Source organism: Scomber japonicus, chromosome 14 (assembly GCF_027409825.1).
Source record: "Scomber japonicus isolate fScoJap1 chromosome 14, fScoJap1.pri, whole genome shotgun sequence".
Taxonomy (NCBI): domain Eukaryota; kingdom Metazoa; phylum Chordata; class Actinopteri; order Scombriformes; family Scombridae; genus Scomber; species Scomber japonicus.
The window spans coordinates 33,186,448-33,203,850 of NC_070591.1; the positions used below are offsets into that span (position 1 = coordinate 33,186,448).

General features: G+C 39.9%; 1 protein-coding gene across 1 annotated transcript in view; it reads right to left on the bottom strand.

Annotated features, from left to right (window-relative positions):
* pdzd8 (PDZ domain containing 8) overlaps positions 1 to 13,002 on the bottom strand; it is a 50,250-nt gene extending 37,248 nt beyond the window's left edge. Inside the window, exon 1 of the mRNA XM_053333171.1 lies at positions 12,030 to 13,002. Within this exon, the coding sequence (XP_053189146.1) occupies positions 12,030 to 12,904 (875 nt within the window). The 5' untranslated portion in view covers positions 12,905 to 13,002. The remainder of the gene's footprint in view (positions 1 to 12,029) is intronic.
* Between the last annotated feature and the right edge of the window lie 4,401 nt (positions 13,003 to 17,403).

The window sequence follows — 17,403 nt, forward strand, 5'->3', positions numbered from 1 at the left end:
TGACTCTCCTCTCACAGTCTCATGTTATTTCCCCTTACAGTGGCACTTACACTCACTAAGCACACCCAAATGGAATCTGCAGACTTTTTAAGAGTTTTCAACGATGATCCAGAATGAAAACCTGTGGAATTCTGCAGAATGTTTTTTTTTGCTTGTAACGTGATAGAAAATATTCATTTAAGATAAGAAAGATAGTTTTCAGTGAATTAGAGCTCAGTCACATTGTTCTGGGAATGAAAACAAAGTTTTTGCCCACTGATAACAAAACACATATCTCTTCCTGTCTTTGTTAACTACTATGACTCACAAATAGTGAAGTATGGTTTTATATGTCCAGTGTGTTCAGCTACTTACACAAAGCCATGTTTGATTGGTTGAACTTTTCTAAATGACACATTAGGAGCAAACATTTGAAACTATTTTACAGGAAAAAGATGTAATAACGTAAAAATACAGATTTTACGACATCTTTGGCATATAATAAGAGATAAATAAGCAGTGACACAGGATTCAAAGTGGGAAAAAGTCACTTTCATGTCACTGGGTCTTTACATTTTGAGTTTTACAAGTAGCATGTTTAGGGCCGTTTCCACTGCAGGAAGTTCTGGGTAATTTTACGAGGCGTGGCAGGATACTCCATGAAGGACAATCTCCAGGAACTTTCACGGGGGGGCAAAATGAGTCCCTACCTCGAGGTATGTACTCCGTGCGGCCCCAAAAAATTCCTGGGTGGGGCTTGAGGTTGACCCTGTGCTGATTGGGTATATTCAAAATGGGATGTGACGTCAACAGAAAGCACCAAAATAAGAGTCATTTTTAAAACCCAGCTGAAGAAGAGTAGTAATAGAAGATGGAGATTATGCAGCGATGGAAACTGTCGCAGAATGATTACGTCACCTCCAGAGTCTGATGGGTCCTATTAAGGTCCTACTCTGCAATGGAGACAACAGCTGAGAGGACAGAGTGAGAGGACGTTTCTGTAAAGTTCCCGCCTTCTAAATTTTACCCAGATCTTCCTTAATGGAAACAGGACTTTAAACCCACGACTGTACCTACATATAACATTAACCTCAGCATGAGTTTTATGATGATTTACACTCAGCATTTGCTCAGGTCACAGTTCAAAATGGTGTTTAACATAAATAAGCAAAGAGGAAAACATTAACAGGCTTCTCAGTTTCAGTCAATATCTGTCAGTGGAAATGACCATCACATTGTACGAACTGCAGTCAATTAATCCATTTCAATGAGGGAGACAAACTACACAGTGAATCTTGGCTGTTAGCCAGTGTCTGTAACAGTATGTCTGATGAAACACAGAGCATAAGACACAACTGTTGAGGTACAGTATGTCAGCAGCTGGAGGGATATACCTGTTCACGTCTGTCTCAGCCTCTGCATGGAATCCTAAATGTGGTTACTATCTAACGTCTCCCAAAGAACCCTTTAGCTGAAGCACATCACATGAATATTTGAAGCTTGGCTCATAAACAGCTTGTACTATCAGTCTGTAAAACTGTATGTTAGACTCTGCTGCCAAAGTGGACACAGAGAGGTGATGAGAGTATGGATTGAGAACTGTTTTAGTGTTAGCTTCAACATAGTCAGATGTATACTTAACAGCAGTTGGACATTATTATTATTAATGTTATTAATGTTTTAAAATGATATATTGTGCCAACCCATTCATGTTTGACCATGTTTAATTCCTCATTAGGTTTTCATCAACTGTCAATTTTCATGGAGTTTTAAAATCTAACTGAATTATTATCTCCAAGCCAATAATATGGATGGTATATGGATGAGAAGGGGCTATGTTAATAGGTTTTTGAACAATGGATGAATATTTTGGTTGTAAATCAATTTGGGATAGTTGTTTATAAATTATATATATGAGTTATTAGAAGGAGCAGTGAGAAAGGGACGAGAATTTATAAGTATATGCAAGCCTGTCACGATTTTTGTTGGACGATATATTATCTCAGAAATAATCGCAATAAACGATATTATTGTCATTTGAAGATCATTTTATACCACTGATATAATGACCATATGATAGCATAATAATACAAGAGGGGGCAGGGTGGGATTGGAGAGTGGGTGCTACACCGGTGTAAAAATACAGAGTGTCATTATGGTTGAGGACAGAGTTATTTCCCTTTAATTCTTCTACAGTCTCCACTCAGGACGTACACAGTGAGGAATGGAGGACACTACTTGTTTAGCTAATGTGACATGAATAGAGTCTTAGCTACTAATGTGAAGTGTGGTAATACTGAGGTCAAAAAATGATCAAGGTCATGTCCATGTATCATAAGATAAGTCCATATATAGACATGATGATGATGATGATAATAATTACTTAATTGTACGATAAGTAGATAACATCATTATTGTGGCAGGCCTAAGTATATTTTTCTCCTTACTCCATTTCGAACACAAATAATATGCAATCAACATCACTAAGTCCAATTCCCTGAGTAGCTGCTCCTTCCTGTCTTAAAAAGATAGATTTTCATTGGCTGAGGGGCTGAGGGTTAATGTAGAGCAGGATTTCTGGCTGTGACATGAACTGAGCTGCTTCTGCTGCTGCTGCTGCACTATTTATACACTGTGACATTGCAAAAGGAGGTGAATGATACATTATGGAGCAGCTAATGGCTGGTTTTAAACTATAATACTACTTTTCCAGCTCCGGGCAATTAAAGTGCGTGTTGTTTTACAAACCTCATCATCTCTCGCTCCCGGGCCATGAGCCAAATGAACAGCTGATGGCCCAATCAATGCACGAGTCTCCTCCTCCCGTCTGTGCTACAAACACACACACACACACACACACACAAAAACAGCCCGATGTTTGCAGTGATGCTATCACCGCCCTCCTCCCCCTCCCCCTCCCCCTCCCCCCGATGATCCCTGTTTTACAGAGCACACACACACACACTTTACATACACAGGAGTTTTATCTCCAAGCCCAATTTTAAATTTTAATTATCTCGTCCGGTCATGTGAGAATGTAATTTGGTCTAATTAGCAGTTTCCCAAAGGTAAACAACCTAGAGTGATAACGCACAAGTACAGAATACATCACAGTGAATTGGGAAGCTGTCCTAACTTCCTTACCTACAGTAGAATACATACTGTACATACTGTATATTTGTCTTGTGGCTCTTGTCAGAACTGTGTAAATGTTTTTACCATGTACTGTCAATGTTTAAACTGAGAGCTTACTGTCAAATAAAAAGCTCCTTATAAAACACAAAGGCTTAGGATTTTACTAGATAACTGAGCTCACAAAGCAGGACAAGACGAGCTATTATTCCTGCAGGGACTCAGTGTGTGCCTGACAGAGGAACATTTAAACGCTTGACTTTCAGTATCAGAAAGGCTTTTAGAAACTGGGACAACCTCAGATCAAAAGTCTTCACTGATTTAGTGCGTGTTAAAAAGATAAAGATGATGCCAAAATCAATCGTATGACAAATGTACACTGTCAGATGTGTGTTGATCCTTTTTAACCCTTACATACTTTTTGACATTTAACAGTTGTAAAAATGTTATACTTTTGTATTGGTGCTACTAATTTATGTCCATTGAGGCTGTTCTGGCTCAAATTTGAGCCGTCTCTTGGTCTCTCTCGTGCAGTAGAACTCTGTCTCTTGGTCTCTCTCGTGCAGTAGAACTCTGTCTCTCTTGGTCTCTCTCGTGCAGTAGAACTCTGTCTCTTGGTCTCTCTCGTGCAGTAGAACTCTGTCTCTTGGTCTCTCTCGTGCAGTAGAACTCTGTCTCTCTTGGTCTCTCTCGTGCAGTAGAACTCTGTCTCTTGGTCTCTCTCGTGCAGTAGAACTCTGTCTCTCTTGGTCTCTCTTGTGCAGTAGAACTCTGTCTCTTGGTCTCTCTCGTGCAGTAGAACTCTGTCTCTCTTGGTCTCTCTCGTGCAGTAGAACTCTGTCTCTTGGTCTCTCTCATGCAGTAGAACTCTGTCTCTCTTGGTCTCTCTCATGCAGTAGAACTCTGTCTTGGTCTCTCTCGTGCAGTAGAACTCTGTCTCTCTTGGTCTCTCTCGTGCAGTAGAACTCTGTCTGTCTTGGTCTCTCTCATGCAGTAGAACTCTGTCTTGGTCTCTCTCGTGCAGTAGAACTCTGTCTCTTGGTCTCTCTCGTGCAGTAGAACTCTGTCTCTTGGTCTCTCTCGTGCAGTAGAACTCTGTCTCTTGGTCTCTCTCGTGCAGTAGAACTCTGTCTCTTGGTCTCTCTCGAGCAGTAGAACTCTGTCTCTCTTGGTCTCTCTCATGCAGTAGAACTCTGTCTCTTGGTCTCTCTCGTGCAGTAGAACTCTGTCTTGGTCTCTCTCGTGCAGTAGAACTCTGTCTCTCTTGGTCTCTCTCGTGCAGTAGAACTCTGTCTCTCTTGGTCTCTCTCGTGCAGTAGAACTCTGTCTCTCTTGGTCTCTCTCGTGCAGTAGAACTCTGTCTCTTGGTCTCTCTCGTGCAGTAGAACTCTGTCTCTCTTGGTCTCTCTCGTGCAGTAGAACTCTGTCTCTTGGTCTCTCTCGTGCAGTAGAACTCTGTCTCTTGGTCTCTCTCGTGCAGTAGAACTCTGTCTCTCTTGGTCTCTCTCGTGCAGTAGAACTCTGTCTCTCTTGGTCTCTCTCGTGCAGTAGAACTCTGTCTCTCTTGGTCTCTCTCGTGCAGTAGAACTGTGTCTCTCTTGGTCTCTCTCGTGCAGTAGAACTCTGTCTCTCTTGGTCTCTCTCGTGCAGTAGAACTCTGTCTCTCTTGGTCTCTCTCGTGCAGTAGAACTCTGTCTCTTGGTCTCTCTCGTGCAGTAGAACTCTGTCTCTTGGTCTCTCTCGTGCAGTAGAACTCTGTCTCTCTTGGTCTCTCTCGTGCAGTAGAACTCTGTCTCTCTTGGTCTCTCTCGTGCAGTAGAACTCTGTCTCTCTTGGTCTCTCTCGTGCAGTAGAACTGTGTCTTGGTCTCTCTCGTGCATTAGAACTCTGTCTTGGTCTCTCTCGTGCAGTAGAACTCTGTCTCTCTTGGTCTCTCTCGTGCAGTAGAACTCTGTCTCTCTTGGTCTCTCTCGTGCAGTAGAACTGTGTCTTGGTCTCTCTCGTGCATTAGAACTCTGTCTTGGTCTCTCTCGTGCAGTAGAACTCTGTCTCTCTTGGTCTCTCTCGTGCAGTAGATCTCTATCTTGGTCTCTCTCATGCAGTAGAACACTTCCTTTTGCCTGTAGACAGCAGTCTGTTCCACAGCCTTTGTTGCTAAGGTGGTTGCTAAGCTTTTTCCATGTGTTTTTGGGCCAGATTTCAGCTCAAAACACATACGGATGTTTTTGAGAAGTTTCAAGTAAGTATTGCAAGTATTGTTTACACAGATATGCCAATAAAGTCCCAGATTATAAACACAGACCTAGAAATGTGCAGAATAAGTTAAGTCCCCTTTAACTAAAAAAGCAGAAATTAGCAGTTCCTGTCCTCTAAGCTCCCGGATGCTTGGAAAACACAGAGAGGGAGCTGGACTGATTGCAGAAACCATGTACAATCATCATGGATTTAACATAGTATTCCCCCATAACTGGAGTCCTGACTCAACATGGGTGCTGTAATGCCTGGATTACCTCCAGTGGACTGCAGTCCCAGCACCCCCCCCTCTCTCTCCCCTCTCCACAACAACTACCATCTGTGCCACTCAGCAAATCCCAAGGTCTAGCTTTCATTCTGTAAGGCCACTCTTCATTACATCATCTCATCACACTCTGCTCTGCATGATCGGGGGTGATATACACACGCTCACACACACACTTACAGTTCTATCTGCTGCGGCGCTCTCCCACACGACTCAAAGGCAGTAAGTGAGTGTTTAACGCTTGCATTTAACAGTTGGACAAGCGGCGCAGAACCTTTGATGGAGCATTTAAGCGTAACACACACACACACACACACACACACACACACACCTTTCTGAAGGGCATCCAGCTGGCTCGCTGCAGTCTCAGGCACAACTTCCTGCATCTCTGAGCTCCCGGAAGAATAAAAAAGCTAATTCTGATTCATGCTGTAGTGTTTAATATGTTCATATTTTAATATGTAGATGTTAGGAGTCATGGTTAGTTAACAGGCTTTCCTGTTGTATTTTATTACACTGGAATGAAATTAAGAGTGTCTCTACTAGGGATGTGACGATACACTCAGCTCACGAGACGAGACACGATATTGGGTTCACGACATCGAGACGAGACAAGATTTTAACTATATTTTTAAGAAAACTTCAATGAGGAAATATGACAAAATGGAAATTGAATTGGAATGTTTTAACTACTCATTTTTAGTTCTATTTTCTAAATATATAATTATCATATGCAATAAGCAGCACTGTAAAAGGTTTCCCCATATAGATATTTTATAGATGGATAATTTTGGTATTTATGGAAATAACAACCGTAAATACAAAAGTTAGATACAATCACAAATACTAAAAAGTAAATAATAAAGAGTAGAAACAATTCTCATACATAAATAGAAATTAAATAAAGTATCCAATTATAAAATTATATCATATTTCTAATAAAAAAAACACAGAAATAAAAGTAAATTGCACAAATCCTGTATCACATAAATACACAAGTAGAACAAAATATAAATTGTGTTAATTTTAAATTGTGTTGTGTATAATTTGGTAGTGTGACTCATTTTACTTTTGGCATCATTAGGCTTCCATAGCTGCTAGATTCCTCCGCTCCTCCTACCTCAGGCTCAGCGTAGTTAACCTGCTCCTCTCCTCCTTTTATACTTCTGACTGAGATCTAGGTAGAAGCTGCAACAAGGTTAATGATCATCAACATTATAAAAAGAAGACATGACGTGCAGATGAGAGATAGAAAACTGATCTTTTTATAGCTTCGCGAGATAAAATTCACTTCGACGAGAAATATCGTTGCGTGCCACGAGATCTCGTCACACCCCTAGTCTCTACTAACGTCAGAAGAAATTATTACTTTTATTTTGAAATATAATGAGCTTTGGGGAAAATGAGCAGAGGCACTTCACATAATTGTTGGCGATTGTTGTCATGTAATAACTTAATATGGTGTGTGTTTTTGACCTTTTCTTGATTATCAATTTGGTCTAAAAATTGCCAAAAAATTAGTGAAAAAACACTCATATCTACTTCCTGAATCCCAAAGTGATGTCCGACCAACAGTCCAAAACTTTAAAAACAACTTAGCACAAAAATATCATATGGAGTACTTCACTTACACAATGAGCAGGAATCTAAAAGTACTTGAAAAAAGAATGAATTGAATTGCTGACACCCAATAAAGGGGGAGCACCTTAGACACCTTATTCTGAATAAGGCCATGTATGTTTTATTATTCATTGTATTTAATTTTGAAATTTTCTTTACTGCTCTTGAGGAAGGTGGAAACTTGGAAAAACCTATGGAGCTATGACGTAATTCATTAATTTATTTAAAATGAATTGTTATTATGCTGTATCACTGGGTGACACCTAATCACATTACAAAAAAATGTTGTCATCAGGTGTAGCAAGATGTATAAAATGAAATGATGACAAGAAATAAAAGTATACAAAAATAACTCGACTAGTGAGAATAGCTGCCACTTCATTTTCTGTGAATTGTTTCATGATTAATATCTAATCATGTTCTGTTTTTACAAGTTTGGGTCAAAAAGAGAAAAAATGGTTCAGTGAGCTGACTGTCACTAAGATCAAGCTTCTGTGAAAACAACCAGCTGGACACATTTTACATAATGAAGTGTCAAGTTAGTTTAAAGTTGGTAGTGAGGTGATGTGTATTGTTTGGTCAGTTCCTCTATTTCAGGGCTGACAGACTCATTTTAGTTCAAGGGTCACATCCCTAACCCTAAATGATATAGAAAATATTACAACTTTACTATAATAAACCGTCTATTCAAAAAACAGATGAACAGCCTGAGATGTCTGAAGAACAATATTATGTCTCAGTCTGGAACACATTTTGGTTTTATTGATGCCCATCACAAAGAAGGCTTGTCCATAAAAAGAAGTACAACATTTGCAGCCAGGTGTGTACATTTGGGGTTACCCTGTTAAGAGAAACTGATAAACACTCACTCACTTTTCTCAAGTTGGACGTGTATGAGCAGATCAGAAGCCTTACTGTGAATGTAAAGTGGAACTAAATGAGAATAGCAGCTTCTTTTATTTATTTTTTTAATTAAACTTACAGAATTAATTTTCTGCAATTTTCATACTTTGCTAAGTTATCCAGTGGGCCAGATTTAAGATTTTTTTTTTTTTTAAGATATATTTTATATTACTATATAAATATACTGCAGGGCACTTTTACTGGTACTATTTCATTATTACGACTTTTGGAGACTTTTAGAAATACGTTTTTAGTTATTTTTTCCATTGGATAATTAGAGATGTGTTTCTGCAACGTTACTCATCCACTTCAATGTGGATATAGCTGCTGTAAACTAAGCTTCTATCTATCTATCTATCCATCTATCATCCATCCATCCATCCATCCATCAGTTAATAACAAGACGAGCATGTGATTTGAATATGAAGCAGACATTTCCAGCGTTCTGACAGTCTAGAAGTTGCAGATTCAGACGTGCGCAGCCCTCTCTGACCTCTGTGCACACTCTGATAGCATCACCAGCCACTGCAAGTCAGCCAGACTCAAACATTAAAAAAAAGCAGACAAAGAAGAGTGTTGAGACAGAGGAAGTGTGTGTTGGAGGGATCAGGAGACGTTGCACACTGAAGCTATGATAACTGATAGTCAGTCTTTTCCCTGATAACTCAGGGCGGGTCATGATACACACACTTGTCTTGTTGTGGCCGTGCAGTGAGAGGGCACTTTTCATTACAAGATGCCTCAATGGAATTTCAGCAATTTCTGCATGTAGCATGTGTGTGTGTGAACAGTTTCAGCACCGTTTTTTTTCGATAGGTAACCAAAGTGAAATTAATTCCTTATAAAAGGCAGATTTCGGTTTAGTTTTGCTTACTCTCTCCTTACGCACACGCACACACACACACACACACACACACACACACACACACACACACACACACACACACACACACACACACACACAACTTCTCTTTTTTCCCTTCTCCCTTTCTATTTTTCTAACTTCTTTAAACTTACTTCCTGTCTTTTATTTTGGCACAGAGCCTTTGGACTTTTTTGTGTTTTATTATGTTAAAACATTGAATTACAGGGGATGTAAATCTAAATACCTTATAGAATATACTGTAAAAATAATTAAATAAATAAAAACCCTGATTGGAGACCATCTGTGAGTCAAATACATCATCAGAAAGTCACATGACAAAGATTAAAAAAACTGAATATTACTGAAATGTACAGATAAAAAAAACAAAATATCTCAGTAAGGTCACTAACAATAGATGTATGTGTTTCACCCAGAGGCTTTAAGAAGCTACAGGGATCTATGGTCGAGCCAGGAGACGTGTGTGTGTGTGTGTGTGTGTGTGTGTGTGTGTGTGTGTGCGTGCGTGTGTGTGTGCACATAGCAACTGTTACCCGGGTGTTTCCCCAGTAGCAGCTTTATGGCAGAGAGGCAAAGAGAAAGCCACTGTTGAAAAAAAAAATAAAAAAAATCTCACATGACATCTGGACTAGTGTTAGCTGGAAGGCAAGAGAGAGAGAGGGAGAGGGAGAGGGAGAGAGAGAGAGAGAGAGAGAGAGAGAGAGAGAGAGAGAGAGAGACAGAGACAGAGACAGAGAGAGAGCGAGAGAGAGAGAGAGAGAGAGAGAGAGACTAAAATAAAGTGGAAGTAGATAGTGAGCTTTTTGGTAATTCTACTAAATCTAGTAAAAATCAATGTTAGAGAAGTGAGACTGTTATAACAATGGGAATCTGGAGCCATTTTTTCAGGTTGCGTGCCAGTGTGGAATAAAGTGCTACATATAAAGTGGGCAGTGAAGTGAGATTTGCGAGCACCCATCAAACTGCATTTGTCTCTGACTGTAGAACATGCAGTCGATGTGAGCTTTTACTTTGAAAATATAAATGAGATTCAGCCACTGCAGCTGGCATCAGTGATGTCCCGAGCTTCACCAGCCTCCACAGTGTGTGCTTATTATTATCCATAACCTGTGTGGACTGTGTTAGTCTAAACACAAGCTGTTTTATGATTAATGAAAAATAGGGAAAAAAAATAGGGAGCAGCTGAGAGTGGGAGGACAGAAATCAAAACGTCCTGTGACTCATGAAGTGGGAGATGATGTTATTTTAGATTGTGGTGGAGAATTTTGGTTTGCCCCCCAAAAAAACAAAGATATAAAAAAAAGTGTCAACAATGTTCTGGAAACTTAATTTAAATCCATCATGTGTAGTATGTTGTAAATAAATGCTTACATGACAAAAAATCTTCTCAACGTGAACTTATTAGTGTTTTCGAGGGCTTTCAACTGCATTTTAACTGTCTTCATCAGTGGATGAAGTTAGCCCAGTTGTCATGGAGACTGTCCATGACAACTGAGTGCAGAGGATATCTCCATGGCAACTGAGAAAGCTCTCTCTGCCGATGAAGACTGACCGAAAGTTCTGGAAACAGCTAATAAATGGACGTCCTGTTGATTTTTTTTTTTGGTGTTCTGGTTTTAAAAGGTTGAGAAAGAACTTTTAAGCAGATGCGATAATCCTTAAAGTGCTCCAAAAACATGAAATCTGAACATCTACTATTCCTAAACAACCGAACATCTGCTGAGGAAGACTGTGACATGCAGTCAAAAGCTCCAGAACAGCTACTGAGTGGACCTCATTGTGTACATCAGCAGTAACTGGATCTAACAGCACAGTTAAAGGACCATTACGTGATATGTACCGAATACTGTGATTCAACTATGCTGTATATTCACTGTAAACATCCCATCCAGCATACTTATAAAGCCATGCAGATAGAAATGCTTGATAAATGCTTGATTTCTGAGTAAGCTGTGTAGTTGACAGGCTCTATTGTCCTACGATACAACTCAAAAACACAAACGAAGCAGCTGTTTGTTGCTGGAAGGAAGGGAAAAAGACGTGGGAGGAAGAACAGCAGCTCTAGTGACAAGCCACAAAACAAAAGATGAAGTCAGAAATGTCTGAAAATGTATTCCTTTAATCTGCCAGTAGTTTTCCAAAGTTTGGCTTTGATTGGTGTCTATTTGAGCTCTCTGGATTTAAAGTGTATTTAGTAGTAGTAGTAGTAGTAGTAGTAGTAGTAGTCTACAGCAGTGAACACATATTTAACTGTTTGTTTTGGAGGGATGCACTTTGTCCTACAGAGTCTGAATACACTACTGAATGAATCACATACTATTCTGGTGATCAAATAATCATTTAGAGTCTGTTTTCAGCGTCTCAGATGAGTATATCCTGGTTTGTTTTAGTCCTCTGTGACAGTAAACTGAATATTATTGGGTTGTGATATTTGAGGACATCATCATGTTGGTTGCAGCTCTAACTCATTGTAAGTCACATCAGACAAAAGTATCTACAAAGAGAATGTAACCTAATGCTAAGGTCTTTCTTTAACATGAGGTTTCTCTTCTGTTAGACACCAAAAATGCTATTAATTAGTGTTAATTTTAATAATAATGCTACAACCAATGGCATGGTTCAAGTAGTAATTTACTACCAATTCTATTAGTCCAAGTTGACATCTTTTGAGACACATTAAACTATGATCTATGAATATGAGATATTTTGGTCCCATTTGACACTTTGAATCTTCTTCAGACAGTAAAATACAGTGTAAACAATGTAAGCATACAGCTACAATTAGCCATTTATACTAAGAATGACTTTAATCATCATCAATAAAATAATGACAATAATAATAGATGACATAGAGGGGCATTTTTAAAGAGTGTGGGTCTGTGTTTGACTGTCAGGTGATCATGAAGGCTGTACCACCAGCTGTGTGTCAGTGTCATATTCTACCAGCTTGTTTACATCTATATAGCAGCTTCTAGAGGAGGTAAACAAACCTACCTGATCTTGTAGTTGGGTAAGGTGTGTTTCTTCTTGATGACTCGTTTCAGCTGGTTGACTATGATGGAGGTGAGCTGAGGTAAGGGTCTACCCTCAAACTGAGACTTCACCTCAAAGTCCACCAGCGGGTCCTCCAGGAAGGTGAAGGACCAGTGGGAGAAAGGCATGCGTGTGAACTGCAGCCTCAGCCTCCCCATCACCCTCTTCATCTTCACGAACAGGTAGGCGGACTTCCCGAACACCAGCTCCACGTCGATGGCCAGGTGGAAACCTCCGTTATACTCGATGTCCACCTCAAAGTTGAGCTCCTCGGGCATGCCGTCCTCGTTCTTGTGCAGCGGGTCCACCAGTGTGGCCGTTTTAAAGACGGGCAGAGAGTTACCCAGAGAGATGTCCCGCAGACTCAGCCCCTCCAGGAGCCGGCCTGCAGTCTTGGTTTGCAGCAGCTCTTCAAACTCTACCTTGATCTTCTTGGTGAGCCAGTGTCTGACGGCTGGCGTGTCTCTCAGCTCCCTGAATAGGAACAAAAATATAGCGTTGAGGAAATTGCAGGTTTCCGCTTTGGCCCCATCAGTGTGCTCGCTGTGTGGAGGCGGTGGAGGCTGTTTGGGGCCGGGGACAGCCGAGTCCTGCTGCCTGCTGGAGAGGCCCTCTGCTGCGGCTGCTGTGCTGTCCTGCTGCTGCTGTTGCTGCTGCTGTTGGCCTGGCTCATGTTGGGTATTAAAGTAATCCTTCAATGCGTTATCAGGCACTACTTTAACATACTGCACCGTCCTGCCTGCGGGCTCGGGGCTCCTCCGGTATATGAGCAGGAACTGTAACACCAACGTAACGACTGCTCCCGACAGAGCGGACAATAATATTAAGTAAATCATGTCGAGCAGCTGCTCTGTCTCCGTCTGTGAGTCACAGTGTGTTCATTATCAAACGTTTCTCCGTGTTAACAAAGCAAGTTCCACCTGGTCGCTCTCAAAGCTGCCATATCATCTGCTGCTTTCCTGAGCTTCAAGCAGCTCACCTGATTGGACAAACGTCCCCGTGCGTAGTGACGTAACCAGAATGTGTTTTTGTTGATGCGTTCAAGGTGTGTCGGATTCATTACCTGCCTGCAGGAAAAACCTGTTTAAATTGCCCTATAAGAAGAACCTAGTATGTAGGCAGCGTGTTATCTCCAACTCGTCAAAAGTGTGAAGGCATGCGACTTATAAATAACACAGCCGCGAAGTCTATCTGATTTTCAACAGTCAAAGACAATTAAAATAAGCAAAACGAACAGGGTGGAATAGGATCATGTGGGACACTTTTTGCAATTCTGACTTGTTTACTTTATTCACATATGAATCCAACACATTATATCAACAACTAATATCATTATGAAATCCCTGAGATAATCACATGATTACTGACCTTATACTTTATGCTAACTTGTGTCCACAACTTTCAGTTCTTCATTTGCAGGAGACACAAACCACTTCTGGTAGTTACATGAGGCCTGAACTGCAGTCATATTAAAGGAAAATTACTATTGTGGTGGACCAAACAACAAATGTGTGCAAGCAGGAAAGAAAAACCTTTGCACACTGCAACTCCTGATGCAGGTATCCTAATAATCTACCTGCATTGGGAGCTGCGATGAAAAATCATTAAACATTCTATGCTGAGTGGTATATTTAGTACTGGACAGTCAGCTGTATCAAATGTGTGCATACGCATGGATCTGTTTTATAACTCTCAGTCATTAATGAGCCATAAATGGATGAAGACACAGTTTTAACTATGCGTTTTCACATCAACTGCTTGGTAGCTGCTTGCTTCACAAGTCTTCAGACCTGTCATTGAAACAAACGATGAAGAAGTAGAAGTCGTTCATGGTTGTGCGCCAGAATAACTGTGTAACCCATGTCATTCTTTCATCACATACATGTGTAAACTATCATCAGCAGTGATATTCCCTCATCATCAATTTTAACTGTCAAAGATATAAATGATTAATTAGTGGCTCTACTCTACAGGGTGTGTCACAGATAAGGATAAAGGAACATTAACAGGGAAGTAAAATTATGCTTCCTAATTGGTCAATATTATTTGATTGACATTTTACAGATCGCTGTTAAGAACCAAAAATCAAAGTCAGTACAATTTGTTATCAGTCTACACATAATGTTTTATTCTGATTGAGTCTCTTATGTGTGAGTTGACATGGTTGTCTTATCGTTTATACAACTGAACCCTGCTGTTTTAATATTGACTTAAAGCTACACCATGTCCTTTATTGTCTAGTGCACAAGCATAAAGACGGACATGCACACACACAAACACACACACGCGCGCGGATGATGCAGTACACATTTCTGCCAATGACTTTGAAACTATTCCAAAGATCGACAGATGGATGTAACACAACAAGAAACGCATCAGAGACCAGCAGCTGGATGTAAAACAATGCAGCGTTCAAACTTTCAAGAAAAGTCAGCTTTCATTATTTTATAATGAAGGAAATGCATTGAATACATGTATTAGACTTCAATGATATTCACAGGAAGTTTTGGTGAGAAACACAAGATGTACATTTAGTTTGTTTACAAGAAAACTCAAAGTCACTCAATACATTGACATGAAAAGAACCTTCAGCTCGGCCAGTAGAAACTTCAGTGCTTCCACAACATAGATTTCAAATAATAATGAAAAAGTCCGGCAGAGTTCATTGCAATCAAATATTTATTGTGTATTAAGCAAGTAAAGTGAGGCTGGTCCATGGAGCAGACAATGAATCACAAACATGCTCTTATATATCCAGCCTAACTCCATCTAACTCCTCCTTGCTTTCACAAATGTAGGGATGATTTTTCATATTTATTTACAGGCTTCTCTCTCAGATATGACGTCATTAGTGATTTTCAGTTACAATGTATTTGCAGCTCCAGACAATAGTCATTTGTGTTACCATGACATTTGTGTTACTTCTGGCTGTGATTTGCTGTAAAAATCCAAATCAAATGTCACATGGCCTTTAATGATCATTTAAACGTTAATCACAGTATTACTGACCTTATACTTTATGCTAACTTGTGTCCACTAAGTTTCAGTTCTTCATTTTGCAGGAGACACAAACCACTTCTGGTAGTTACATGAGACCCAAACTGCAATCATATTAAAGGAAAATGACTTTAATGTACCTGTCATTGTTTGGTTAATAGGTAATATACTGTAACTGCCATCAGATGACACAAAGCCATCATTCAGGTTACTGGACATGACGTTTTCAGGAGCAAAGGCAAATATTAAAAAGGTGACCTGTTTGACACCCAGGTTTAGGTGTTTAGGTGTAAGGCTTCTACAGTTCAGCTTCTCAGGTCTGTGTTCTCTGATGTGATATAAGGACAAAAGTGAAGCATGGAAGAGTTATCAGGATACAAACTGTGACTAGATTTTTAGGTAAACACATCACTGACACATCATCATGCCATGTAAGCAAACATCCAGCAGACACAGAACAACATTAAAATCAATTTGGAGTTGTGTTTGGATTCATCTGATGAATATAAGTCCAACATTCACTCTCCTTCTAACTCTGCTTTGGTCTCCACCAACCCTAGTGTATTTTATGTGTCTCATCATTTGCTGGTTTATGTTATTGTCTGTTGCTGTTATGTATATTACCCACAGAGATTACACAATTCCGTTGTACTGCTGTGCAATAAAGGCATTGAATTGAATTGAATGAAAAAAGTATGTATCTCTTGAAGTTCCACTATATTCACCAGTTAGTCTCTCATTCTGTCTGGGGCAAATCCACACTTACACAGTATCTTTATTTCATTTTGATTTGTATTTTTTATAAGTTAATAATGTACTTTGTATTTCTCTACCTCACTTTTTTAAATTGTATCTTTTCATTTTAATTTTGAAACAGTAAGAATGCTTTTATTTTGGAAAATAAATAATAATAAAATATGAAAACAGACTTTCTTTTACAGTGGGGTAATCAGAGCTTCTTCTTTTCTTGCTGATATTAGTAACTATTAATGAGGGCAGAGTTGGGTGGTAGGAAATCTAAAACATTGAGCTAAAAGCGGCTAAAACAGTCCATAAAGTGAAGGGGAACTGCAGAGTTGCTGATAAGTCATTTAATCAATTCTTTATATAAGATATATTGATTACTGCAGTTTTTAATAATGATGTCATATGAAGTTGTTCCACACTGAGGGTGAAGACTAGCTACGTAGCTCTTTATCTGACTGACACCTAGCTGCACCTGTTTATTGACTTCTTATGTTTCCTTAACAGTCCAGCAGAGGGCGTTGGTGTAATCTGCTGTTGAAGCTGTCTCCTCCCTCTGTGTTGTTCAGTTCTAGCAGGATTGTAATTGCTCTGTTTTACACCTGTTGCTTCTTCTGAGAGTCTTTTGAGATACTGTAGTTTTGCACCATGTTACTAAGCAGTTATTTCACCATCCAGACAAGCATGAACTCAGCAGACACTCATCCAAGCTCTTCTCAGCCTGACCCAGTGGACATAAAAGTTGGACTTAATCTATGATGATTTGCGGTTGTAATTTCACAGTGAGGACATCGTGAGTCCAGAGATTCTGGCTATTAACTGGTAGTAGGACTGTGTTTGAGTTCCACACTGGGTCAGGTCTGCTCAGAGTCCACTGCTCCTGGTCCCTTAAGAGTCAGTACAACTTGTAGATTGAGATCTATTTAAAACAAATATATAGGTTTTCTTTTCTTTATTATTTATTTTGAGTATTTTAATGGTATCAATGATAGATTGCTGTTGTGGTGATGATGATTTTTCTCCTTTTATCTGGTATCAGTAGGTGATGCTGCTGCCTGCTGGTGTAATATACATGAAAATGAATAGCAGGTACTGGACTCAGACACCTTCAACTGGGCGACCCAGCCGAGGGTGATCATGCCCTGACTCGTCCCCCCTCTTAATCCAGAGCCAACGGGAAGCTTTTTGACCAGCTTCCAAGATGTTCTTAATGATTCTTCGTCTCTGCAGCCCACAGATCCCTATAACAGTCCCAGACCCGGTGTAGAGATGACCCTGCGAAACCCCTGCAGCCCACTTCCACAGATTCATAGCTGGACCTTAAACCCCTGCCTCAACACTCTGATACTAGATATGCATATTCTAGGCTCTATTCCTCTCTTGTGGTCCTTCCATCCTGTCTTCCCAGGTTACCGTAAACTCCAGCAACACCACTTACTTGGTTGCCTTGTGCTCACAAACAAAATTGACTGTTTTATATTTTGTTGTGTGTGAGGTCAGACTTCTTAAAGTTCACTTACTAGCTTCTTCTAGAGCTTTCATCCACATTGGACCATATCGGACCATTTGTTATCATGTGACAGAATTTGACAGC